The sequence below is a fragment of the Aquarana catesbeiana genome, linkage group LG09 (genome assembly GCF_042186555.1).
Source record: "Aquarana catesbeiana isolate 2022-GZ linkage group LG09, ASM4218655v1, whole genome shotgun sequence".
Lineage (NCBI taxonomy): Eukaryota > Metazoa > Chordata > Amphibia > Anura > Ranidae > Aquarana > Aquarana catesbeiana.
In genome coordinates this window covers 221,907,018-221,920,247 of record NC_133332.1, presented here as the reverse complement: position 1 = coordinate 221,920,247, position 13,230 = coordinate 221,907,018, and the positions used below count along the sequence as shown (strand labels likewise).

The 13,230-nt window shown below is 43.3% G+C and overlaps 1 protein-coding gene across 1 annotated transcript in view; it reads right to left on the bottom strand.

Annotated features, from left to right (window-relative positions):
• The window catches only part of KCND1 (potassium voltage-gated channel subfamily D member 1), a 158,193-nt gene that overhangs the window by 64,027 nt on the left and 80,936 nt on the right, over positions 1–13,230 (bottom strand). The window contains exon 3 of the mRNA XM_073599791.1: positions 69–231. Within this exon, the coding sequence (XP_073455892.1) occupies positions 69–231 (163 nt within the window). The remainder of the gene's footprint in view (positions 1–68; positions 232–13,230) is intronic.

Sequence of the window (13,230 nt, the reverse complement as noted above, 5' to 3'; positions counted from 1 at the left end):
TGCAATTTCAGAGTCTTCCAGGTATAGAGATAGTAAAAATATGGAAGTAAGAAGGTACATTGCCTTACTTGCTGTTGCTTTCTCTTGTCTGCTCTCTGATTTTGATGGTAAATTCGGCTGAAATTGGATACAATGACGGGGACTGGTAACGCAATGACCAGGACTCCACTCAGGGAGCAGATTGAACCAAATATCTTCCCAGCTATGGTGTCTGGAACCATGTCACCATACCTATAGAGGAATGTTTGGGGACACAGAGAAAATATTATTAGCCAGTCTATGCACAGCGTCATTATACTGCATTTTTCTTCATTTATCATTGATTTTATTCTGTACCTAGTACATAGTGGACATCAATAAACATTTGGCAGCTGAGGACAGGTAAAATTCCTGTACTATGTACCATTTTTTTCCAAAGAGCGTGCATTTTTCAAAATGATGTTTTCCATATACAGTAACTCACGGTTTACTACATAAATAATAAATTGCTTTTGAGTCAAGAAACTGACAAGTTTTCCGCACATTCTAGTTTTATATCCCTCTTTTCTCGCACATTTTGTATGTACAGTAAAAGTAGTTTTGCTTTTTTTGGCTGATTCAGTTCTCCTGAGCCTCTGGCTTGTCACAAACAATGCTTTTAGGTACACTCCAGTAAAACATGAACATTTTGCACTTAAACTCAGGATGCAATCTCCCTATGGAATGGGGCTAATTTTTTAAGTCCTGTTATTCGTCTACCATTACTTAATTCTTGATAGGTGTGGTTCTTGCTCTCCTTATCTTTGGAATCTCTCTCTGAATGTAGGGCAGGTGTTCCCAGGTTGTAAGCACTGCCCATTCAAGGGAGATTGTGCTATGGCCTGATTTCGTGTACTGGCACATGGGGCTGAATTGATATATTTTGATAATTATCTTACATCCATTAGTGAGATATGTTTACTGTTTTGTCTTTTTTTTCCCATGCTTTTCTTTTTTTCCTTTTCTTTGGTATTGTTTTGTATATTAAACGCTAAAAAAAATCAATAAAAGGGTTCAAAGAAAAAAAAAAAAGGGAGACTGCTCAGTAACAAATCAGAGGATACGAGGTTGTGGTCCACCTAGAAGGTCAATGAAAAGCTCACTGAATTTTGCCGCAGTGCATTACAGCAAATTCAAATTAAAGGTAAAATTAAAAGGGTTTCTGATCTAAGCAGAGTAATGTTTACCGGACATTTTTTTTTTATATCACATTTTCCATAGACTTGTCCTCTAAGACAGACTTGCAATACTTCACACAACCTAAATACGTGAGGGCGCTGTTTCTCTCTGAATCCGGAATGTCAAGCCGAAGCTTAAAATTTGCCAACTCACAAAAATAACCCATCAGTAGCAATATCATTCATTATTCAGGAATTAAAGTATACTTGTTAGCCATGGGCTGTGTAAGCAGCCACTCTGCAGTCTTACCCAGTATTCGTTCATCAAGAACTAGGCACGAAAGAATGTTGATGTCTACATTATCGAATGATTTGACGTTCTGTTCTCTAAAATAATTAATCACAAAAAGAGTTGTCTTCACTATATGCAGGTGGTAGGTGCCCTTTCAATATATATTTACATATATTCACACATATCTGTTGAGAAACAATAGACCGACCAGGTGGTCATATCCCTCCCTAAAGCTTAGTACACATGGACCAAATGTCGGATGGCATCAGCTGGTTCAATAGAAACTGGCCAACATTCAGCCCGTGTGTACTGGAGTCAGTTCGATGGCTTCTGTCTAAGGGGCATGACCGATAAAGGTCTGCCGATTGGCTCCTGATCAGTGCTCTGAGCCAATGGCTCAGAGCACTGACCGGAGTGTTCTGGTGGGGCAGCCGTCCTCCGGTCAAAACACGATTGAACAGCAGGGGAGATAGCTGTACTAACATCAGATAGTTAGTACAGCGGCTCCTCCTGAGCTGTCAGGTTTTTTTTCGCTCGGCCTTGCTGGGTTAAATGAGAAAAACTACTAGTGTGTACTAGGCTTTACACCATCCAAAAGGAAAAAAAGTTTTGCCTATACTTTAATTTTCACTTTAAATAGTTTGTTTGGACCAAGCTGGTTCAAACAAACTATTTTCTCCACTAATGCCGCGTACACACGAGCGGACTTCTCGTCGGACTGAACTCCGAAGGACTTTTCAGGACTTGCCTACACACGATCCCACCAAAGTCCGATCGTTTCAAATGTGATGACGTACGACCGGACTAGAAAAGGAGGTTCAATATCTAGTAGCCAATAGCTGCCCTTGCGTCGTTTTCGGTCCGTCGGACTAGCATACAGACTAACGTTTTTTTTCGATAGGAATCAAGTCCGTCGGAAAGATTTGAAACATGTTCTATTTCTAAGGTCCGTCAGATTTTTCGACAGAAAAGGTCCGATGAAGCCCACACACGATCGGAATGTCCAACGGATTCGTTCCGTCTGACCTTTTCTGCCGTAAAATCCGGTCGTGTGTACACGGCATAAGTGCTGCACTGGCTCTAAGTGCTGTATGTTCTGCATGTAACTTCAGCTACACACAGTACTCAGTGCTGGGTTCTGGCTGTCAGATAGAGACTTCCCGTCTCACACCTGAAACAAAACAGAGTCTGGCTGAGCAGTGCTCAGCCATTCATAGGCAGTTTTGTATTCAGTGAAAAAATACAAAGCTTCCTCTGATTGTCCGAGTCTGAGAGCGTGACGTCATCAGCTCGCCCCACTCAGCCAAGTGCCTTGTCGACTGTCATTACCTCTCTGCCCCCAAAGAAAAATAGAGTGCAAAAAAGGGCAAAAAAATTCAAACAAATAATCAGTATAATTATCTCATCTTCCCATTAATCCCCAAGTCCCATCAAATATATAAATGCTGTGTATGACATTTGCATTATTATCTTATTGTAAGTAGATCTAGATTTTTTTTATTAGTTTTTTAACCTTTTTTCATTCTTTGCTGTAACATAGTGCTGCTAATCTCTTGCAGTCTCTTATATCCATTTTCTGTCTACATTAATTCCAGCATCAGCTGCAGATCATTGGTCTGAACAGGCTTCCTGATAGTGATATTATTATACTGTATATTAGCTTATAATACATTTTGGTGCATCTCAGAAATATTTTGCGCAACTGTCATGGGACCCAAATGATCTACAGTACCATCTGTCATCTCTGTAGCAGCTCTGGGAAGTATTTAAAAACTTTCATAGTAAAAGTGATTGTAATTGTGGTGCATTTTGAGCGGTGAGGGAGAAACTTCTATTAGATGAAGGGGCACCTGCACCTTGGAGAGATGTCACCAGTGGCAGAATCATCAGTGACATGGTCTCAAAATATTTCCTATTTAGTTGTAAATAAATATTTGTAACTATGCACAAAGCATTATTTTTTCCTTTAGGGCAAGTTCACACCACATGCAGTCCAGTGCGTTTTTTTTTTCTGCATCAAAAATGCATGGAAAGTATGGTTTTCAATGGCATAGTTCACACCAGTGCTTGCAGTTCCAGTGCGTTCCCGTTCCAGAAAACATGCTGCATTTTTCCTGCACTGGACTTACTGGAATGCTGTAAAACGCATTAAACACGCACTGGAACGCACCTAAATGCACCAAAAATGCACTGGAACACACATGTCCTTATTTAAGGTTAAGAAAAAAGAGGGGGAAATAATGCACTGGACTGCATCAAAAACGCACCATAAACGCACAAGAACGCATCAAAAAGGCGCATGAAGAAAAGCATCTGGAGCGCATCCGGACTGCATTTCTATGGTGTGAACTAGGCCCCTTCCACACTTGTATGACCTGAAAGTCGCACGACTTTGACGCGACTTGACGCAAAGGCCTGTGTAATCTTGAGGTCTATGGACCTCAAGTCGCATCAAAGTTGGACCAAAGTAGTGCAGGGACTACTTTGAAGTCACTGCGACTTAAAGTCGCACTGATATGAATTGGAAGTCATGGGGTATGACTTGTCATGCCACTTTGCAGCCCCAAGTCCCAGGACAAGTCGCACAAGTGTGAAAGGGGATCCCCTGATGAAGACACGTGACAAGCCCTGTGTCAAATATGCGTAGGGGAGGGGCTAGGACGGTGGAGGAGTCAGCTGAGACGCTGATCTCTGAACACGGCTGCTAGAGACACAGAACCTTTGCCTCCTGGATTGAGAGATTTGCTTTTGTTCACGCCATAAATATATATATATCAGGCTCACTTCTGCATAGAAACCAATGAGCTTCTAACCCCAGCTTGTTCAATTAAGCTTTGGTAATAAAACCTGGAAGCTCATTGGTTTCTATGCAGAACTGAACCTGATTTTGCACTTTCCAGCTTTAGTAAATAAACCCCATTGTGTACTTAAAAGTGGGGTATTTCTGTAGAGTGATGCGCTGGTAGCACCTATAGCATGTGAGTACATTGACATATTTTATACAATAAATTTGGAGTTAAAACGTTATCACACTATCAAGCCTACTATTTTATATATATGATCCGGGGACAACCATATGGAAGCGCCTGAGGATACACAGAGACCATTAACCTTGAGCCCAATGACGGTTCTACTGCTTGTCTGACCAAAATTAACTGTGCGGTGGCATCCCCTGAGGTGGGCGCAATCACACGGGGGGGTTGATAAGTCACCAAGAGTTTAATTCTGAAGCACTATCACAGGTCACAGAGGAATTTTCTTTGGACGCACTATATATAGATCGATCGACCGTTTAACCACTTCAGCCCAGGAAGATTTGGCTGCTAAATGACTGGGCCATTTTTTTGTGAATTGGCACTGCGTCGCTTTAACTGACAATTGCGCAGTCGTGCGATGTTGCACCCAAACAAAATTGACATCCTTTTTTCCCACAAATAGAGCTTTCTTTTGGTGGTATTTGATCACCTCTGCGGTTTTTATTTTTCGTGCTATAAACAAAAAAAGAGCGACAATTTTGATAAAAACACAATATTTTGTACTTTTTGCTATAATAAATATCCCCTTTTTTTCTTTTTTAAAAAAGCTAATTTTTTCTCAGTTTAGGCCGATATGTATTCTTCTACATATTTTTGGTAAAAAAAATCGCAATAAGCGTATATTGATTGGTTTGTGCACAAGTTATAGCGTCTACAAAATAGGGGATAGATTTATAGCATTTTTATTATTATTTTTTTTTTTTTTTATTCAAGGTGGCGATCTGCGATTTTTATCGTGACTGCAACATTATGGCGGACACATCGGACAATTTTGACACATTTTTGGGACCATTAGCATTTATACAACGATCAGTGCTATAAAAATGCATTGGTTACTGTAAAAATGTCACTGGCAGGGAAGGGGTTAACACTAGGGGGTGATCAAGGGGTTAACTGTGTTCCCTGGGAGGTGATTCTAACTGAAAGGGGAGGGGACTGACTAGAGGAAGTGACGGATCGTGGTTCCTAGCTAATAGGAACACACGATCTGTCACTCCTCTCAGAACAGAACATAGATTTGTGTGTTTACATACACACACTTCCGTGTTCTGTCCCTCGTGCTCTTCCGTGTTCTGTCCCTCAGCACCCCCGCAGTGCAGCGGGCGCGTGCGCGCGCCTGCTATGCCGATCCTGCGAGCCAACGTATAGCTACGACAGTTCGCGGGATCGTGCCGACGATAGTAAAATGACAGCGGCTGGTCGGCAAGCGGTTAAGGATTGAATCTTTTTATGTGTAAAATTTGTTCATATTGATTTATTGGACTGGAGTATATATAGCATCATCCATCCTTGAATTTTATTTGGAAGCACTATAAATAGATTGATCGATTGTTTAAGTCTTTAATTTTTTTATGTGTAAAATTTGTTCACATTGATTTATTGCACTGGAATATTTTAGCACATATTTAAATATTCTATATTTTTATGTATTCTTTTGTATTTGCACCATATGAATTGGAATTGTTATATATTCATTGGGGGTTATTGACTAAAGGCAAATCCACTTTGCACTACAAGTGCAAACTACAAGTGTAAAGTGCACTTGAAATTGCACTGAAAGTTCACTTGGAAGTGCAGTCGCTGTAGATCCGAGGGGGGCATGCAAGGAGAATAAAAAACAGCATTTTAGCTTGCACATGATTGGATGATAAAATCAGCAGAGCTTCCCCTCATTTCAGATCTACTCCTCAGATTTACAGCGGCTGCACTTCCAAGTGCACCTTGCACTTGTAGTTTGCACTTGTAGTGTAAAGTGGATTTCCCTTTCGTAAACACCCCCATTGTGTTATATTGTAGCAGAATCATTTACGTAGTGGGACACGACATTTATTTATTTTTGCACTTGCACTTTATGGATTGGTAGCAGGTTTGAATATTTTGTTTGCAGTATTATGTAGAGATATTTACACAGCGCGGCACAATATTTATATATAATTGTTTGTTTTAAACACAACATATGGAGTGTGACTGGTGTCAGCAGCTGAAAGGCATTATTACATCTCCTTGCATCAACAGGATGCTTCTGTCAAGGCTTTCAACCTAATATATTATTGGTAGCTTGCAAGATTTTTATTTATTTATCATGTTTTGCACTCCTGACCCGTTTTTTTCAGCTGGCAGCGGGCTAAAGTCTGTTGTTGACTGACGTCGCCCAGCCGATCCAGGCTCTGGATTGATCCCCACTATAAGGTCTGTATCCACCCAGATGCCTGAACTGACAGCTGGCTCAGCCTCTCAGAGAGCTGCTGGGAGACTCAGCCAGCCGATCCCGCCCTTCCACAGCTCAGCGCTCCAGTGAGTGCTGGAAGGGCTGAGAAGAGAGCCAATGACTGATAGCCACCACTTCTCTGCTCAGAGCAGAGGGAAGTACTGAGCGATCAGCAGTGTTTGATCACTCAGTTCTCAATGCAGAGCCAGTAGGGGAAAGATGCAGCATTGGGCAGATGCTGCATTCACCTAGGTGAGTATAAATGTTTATTTTTTTATAAACTAGAACTTCTCTTTCAAGTGATTTCCCCCTTAGCACTTTTTTCTACCACTAGATGTCCTCAGTCTGATGACCAGAATCATAAAATTCATGTAATCCTGGACCCATCTCAGCCTGTGACTACACAGTTAAAGAAGAAGCAACACAGTAATTAGATGATCTCTCAGTTACTCTGCTTTACCCTCCTATCAGTATGCTTCTTGTCAGCACATGACCCTATTGGTTTCTTGTACTGCTTCTACCTCCCACACCCCAGCCCTGCTGTATAGGGGCTGCAAGAGACTGTTACCAGGCCAAATTCAAGGACTCACATTGCTTGCATTAAAAAAAAAATCCTTTCAAAGAAAAACTCCACCCAATCGATCAGCCGGCGATCCAGGATCGGCTTTGATTGGCTGTTCGTAACAGTAAACCTGAAGCGATGACATGACATCACTTCCGGTTTATACGGAAACCTTTGGCGCCAGTTTTTAAAAATCTAAAGCATTCAAAAACACAGATCCTGGTTTTTTTTTAATGCTTTTAAGTGCAGAGTAGGGGTTTGGTGTCTTATAGACCCCCGATCTCTCCATAAAGTATGCCTATTGTCACAAGGGATGTTTATATTCCTTGTGACAGCAATAAAAGGGATAGGAAAAACAGGTCACACACGCACGCAAACAGCGATCGTCCCACGCATGTGCGGTATCACCGCAAATGTCAGATCATGCACAGTAATTCTAGCACCATACTTCCTCTGTAAATCTAAAATGGTAACCTGTAAAGGCTTTTAAAGAGCCGCCTATGGATAGTACAATTTACATCGTTTGGCACAGCTGCAATGGGACAAATTTAGATGGGGGGGGGGGGCGCCCGTTTTTAGTCTTGCCTAGGGCAGCACAAAACCAAAATACACCACTGGCCATGACTCTAGTCCCAGGTGTCTTGTTTCAGGGTGATTCCTTTCTCTTGTAACATCCTACAGATTCACCTATGCATGCAGGATCAAGAGCTGTCTGTATCTGCCTACACCAGGGCCGTCTTTTTGACTGGGCACGCTGGGCAGTTGCCCGGGGGGCCCCACTTGCCTGAAGGGCCCCACACAGGGCCGATCCTGGGCGGGTGCACGGCCGGGGTGCACCGCGCCCCAGTGCTGCAATCTGCTGCAGAATAGGGGTTCCGACACTGACTTGAAGTTGACTGCACTGGTTGCTCACTTGCTAGAATCGCCGGCCGCCCGGTGTCTAGCTAGCAACCAGTAACGTCAGACAGAGGCTGCGGCTGCCCCAGCATTTATAGCGCGCCGTGGCCGGCCCAGCATTCATAGCGCATCGCCTCAGCGTGACTCAGAGGGAGCGGAGCATTTCTAAAGAGATAGCTGCCTTGCTGTGAGTGAGTGATTCACTGCACTGCACCAGGCCGGCCTCAAGTAAGTCTAAGTAAGTTGTGCCCATTAAAAGCAGCCACTGTGCCCATCAAAGCTGCCACTGTGCCCATCAAACACAGCCACTGTGCCCATCAAAAGCTGCCACTGTGCCCATCAAACAGAGCCACTGTGTCCATCAAAAGCTGCCACTGTGCCCATCAAACGCTGCCACTGTTCCCATCAAACACAGCCAATGTGCCCATCAAAAGCTGCCACTGTCCCCATCAAATGCTGCCATTGTTCCCATCAAACACAGCCACTGTGCCCATCAAAAGCTGCCACTGTGCCCATCAAAAGCTGCCACTGTGCCCATCAAACACTGCCACTGTTCCCATCAAACACAACCACTGTGCCCATCAAAAGCTGCCACTGTGCCCATCAAACACAGCCACTGTGCCCATCAAAAGCTGCCACTGTGCCCATCAAACACTGCCACTGTTCCCATCAAACACAGCCACTGTGCCCATCAAAAGCTGCCACTGTGCCCATCAAAAGCTGCCACTGTGCCCATCAAACACTGCCTCTGTTCCCATCAAACACAGCCACTGTGCCCATCAAAGCTGCCACTGTGCCCATCAAACACAGCCACTGTGCCCATCAAAAGCTGCCACTGTGCCCATCAAACACAGCCACTGTTCCCATCAAACACAGCCACTGTGCCCATCAAAAGCTGCCACTGTGCCCATCAAAGCTGCCACTGTGCCCATCAAACGCTGCCACTGTGCCCATCAAACACAGCCACTGTGGCCATAAATTGCAGCCATTGTGCCATTAAATGCAGCCACTGTGTTATATTGTTCAAACGTTGTGTTTATGTTTAAACACTGATTTTGTTGGAAGTACCAATAAATATAGCCTTATTGTTAATTTGCATTTTTATTCTCGTGCGTGATTGTGTAGACAGGGCCCCAGTGCACTGTATTGCCCAGGGGCCTATAATGCTCTTAAGTTGGCACTGGCCTACACTGAGTGAATCAATAGCCTAGAATAGCAGGGCACTCCCCTGCTCTTCCCTCCTACTCTTCCTTCTCCTAGCTAACAGACTGACTAGAGACTACACTGCCCTCTGTTAACTATTTCCTGTGAAGACCGGAAGTTTAGGGAAGCTGCACTGAAAAAGCAGGAGCCATTAGCATTGAAAGTTGTATACTCAAAGTATCGGGGTAAGAATTTTAACAAAGGAATGTTTATTTTATTGACATCAGATCCCACATTTACACTTAAATGCAATTAAAAAAAATAAAAATAAAATGTCTTTTTTTCAATTAAAAAAAAAATTCCTTTTTAAGGCCGTTGGGCGGATGTGATGTTTGACGTCGCTGATGTCATCGAGTCAAGTGGGGGCCATCATTCCCTCACTCGACTTCCAGCCTCTAAGGGGAAGTATCACATTGTCTCCACCGCTACCGACGGCTCCGGTAAGCAGCCGAGACAACCGGAACTCAGGGTGAGGGGGCGCCTCTACTGCCGCTGCGAATCCTCTGCGGAGACCACTTTTATCTCAAAGCGGACCACCCGCCGTTTAAGAAAATACCGGGTTATGGCAGCTATCTGCTGCCACAACCCCGGTATTTAACGTCAAAGTACCAACGTATAACGACGGCGAGCGCTCTGTAAGTGGTTAATATTAAAAATGAATCATTTCAAACTGCAGATAATTTTCTAAAATCTTCAAAAAATCCAATGCAATATGACAACCTGGAGGCATTCTGTTTACCATTGTTGTACGTATAGAACTGCAATTTCCTGTTTGTGTGATAGTGTACACCTCTGAGAAAATCAGTGTACCAAAGATACAAACCAAATTTTAGGCATCCTCTGCAATAAGAATTTCAGCTTCGTTGAGATACTCTCCTGTGGTTAACTACTCCTGTCAAAGATGGCCACCCAAATCTCGTGGGGATCTTAGCTTCCAATATTATTTTAATATTTTATCTCTTAATGAGCTTTTCATTCTTATTTTATTTTTGGCTGGAGATCTACTTTAAACAGTCACATAAATGAGCACAATATAATCTGAAAATGGAATGACTGCAAAACCAGTGAAGATGTCATGTGAAATAAAGATTGCCGTGACATGGGCCTACCGCTAAACAGATAAAGTAGTGGTTTTTAGTGTTTTGTATACAGTTTTGTGTTCTTTTGACTGTTATTATTTAAATTTATTTATGATCTTGATGCAGTTTTATCTTTTACATTTCGTTAGAATTTTTGGCATGATGTTGTGTATATACTATATGTGATTGTGTGCTCTAATAATTGTGGTGTGCCTAAAAAAAAATATTTTTGAGAAACATTTGGACATGTTTTGGGACCTCCACGTTCTACAGTACCATCTGTCATCTCTGTAGCAGCTCTGGAGGACAGTTGAAAACTTTCATACTGAAAGTGATTGCATTTTTGCAGCATTTTGGCCAGTGAGGGATCAACTTATATTAGACGAAGTGGCACCTGCAGCTTTTTGCTACAACAATTACTTTCCAATTAAGAAATGTACATATTTGTTCTACCACTAGATGTGCTCAGTCTGATAAACAGTATCATTAAACCAACTTCCCCTGAGCCCAGGTGGTTCTGGACCCACCACCAGCCTTTGACTGGACAGCTAAAGGAGATACAACATGGTGATTAGATCGTCTCTCGGTCACTCTGCCTTCTATCAGCACATCAACTGATTGGATTTTTGTACTGCTTCTACCGCTCACATTCCAGCCCTGCTGTACAGAGCTTGCAAGAGCCTGATATCAGGCCGAATTCAGGTTCTCACACTGTTTGCATTTAAAAAATAAATTAAATGCAAAACATAGTATTGCATATACCAGGGGTCTCCAAACTTTCTAAACAAAGGGCTAGTTTACCGATCTTCAGACTTTAGGGGGGCCGGAGTGTAGCCAGTGGGAGTAGAACATATCCTGGCATCAATGGGGGTAAACAGCGCTCCATCTTTAGTAATAGGGGGAGAAATGGTGCCCCATTATTGGTCTCAGTGGGAGGAATAGTGCCCTACCATTGGTGTCAGTGGTAGGAATGGTAATGTATCATTGGTGTCAGTGGGAAGAATAGTGCCCCAAGGGCCAAAGAAGGGCAAGCAGAGGGCTGCATCTGGCCCCCTGGGCCACAGTTTGGAGACCTGTGGCATATACAATTGCTGCACAAGCCAATCTGTAATTACCTTTCCAAATGGCAGATGCTGTAATTTTCTAAATCTGTCGAAAAATTCAATGCATTGAGGCAACCGGGAAGCATTCTGTAGACCATTGAGGTATGGACCCTCCCAGATTGGTTCACTGATTTTTTTTCAGGTGTCTGCACTAAGGCCCTATTCACGTTTGCACGTTAAGACTCCGTTAACACTACTGTGACCTGAAAGTTGTGTCATTTACAGTGTGACTTTTCCAGACGACTTCCTGGCAATTTGCTGGCGACCTGATTACTACTAGATGCGACTTGATGTGACTTTAGAAGCGACTTTCAAGAATGCCTGGGTAATCTTCCTGTAATGTCGGATCCAAATCACATCAATATAGATGAGGATCTGACTTGGAGGCGACTTCCATTAAAGTCTTTGGGTACAAATCGGATAGAAGTCGCCTTGAAGTAGTACAGGAACCTTTTCTAAAGTTGGAGTGACTTCAGTAGTGATAATTAAGACAGTTCTCATTGACTAAAATGGGATTTCACATGTCATGGGACTTGGGGTCTCACAAGTCGGATCACAAGTCGTGGCAGTTTGAACCGAGCCTAAGGGAAGTGCATGTTTCTGTGCAGGTCTCCAGCATGCTTGTCAAATGCGTGTCTCGCTTTTTATGCCATTGATTGTTAATGGCACCCTAAACGTGGCTAGCAAATGCACATTATGTGATGCTGCATAATGTGCCAAATTGCATGAAATTCAATGCCTGAAAAGGTGCTGGAGCTTCTTTTGGCTCGTTTGCCTCGCATAGGGCAGACTATTCAAGTGAATGGGCTGCCCTATGTATGTCACATGAAAACACATGAAAAAGTGTGTTCAGGCAGCATGCAGATGTGAACATGACCTAAGATTCAAGTCAAATTTTAGGCATCCTCTGCAATAAGAATAAGGTGTGACGAGATACTTTCCACTGGTAAACTACCTCTAAAGGGATGCAGACACAGCAGCTTTCCTCATTAGAACACTGAGACTTCACCAGATGTTTATAATAAGTGCAGACCCTCGCTTTCAGGAATGGGTCTGAAAAGAAACAGCTATTTCTTCATAACAAAAAAAAGGTAGAAATCTCCTACAAAGTTTGTCCAAAGCAAGTTCCCTTTATGGACCTTGCTTTGTGCACTGGTCCAAATCATTTGGTGGAGGGGGGATTATGGTGTGGGGTTGTTTTTCAGGGGTTGGGCTTGGGCCCTTATTTCCAGGGAAGGGAACACTTAAGGCGTCAGTATACCAAGACATTTTGGACAATTTCATGCCCCCAACTTTGTGGGAACAGTTTGGGGATGGCCCCTTCCTGTTCCAACATGACTGCGCACCAGTGCACAAAGCAAAAGCCATAAAGACCTGGGTGAGTGAGTTTGGGGTGGTGGAACTTGACTGGCCTGCACAGAGTCCTGACCTCAACCTGATAGAACACCTTTGGGATGAATTAGAGAGGAGACTGCAAACCAGGCCTTCTTGTCCAACATCAGTGCCTGACATCACAAATGCGCTTCTGGAGGAATGGCCAAACATCCCCATAGAATGACTCCTAAACCTTGCTGCCAATCAGTGCCGCCAATCAGTGCCCATCAGTGTCGCCAATCAGTGCCCATCAGTGCCGCCAATCAGTGCTGCCAATCAGTGCCCATCAGTGCCGCCAATCAGTGCCCATCAGTGCTGCCAATCAGTGTCCATCGGTGCA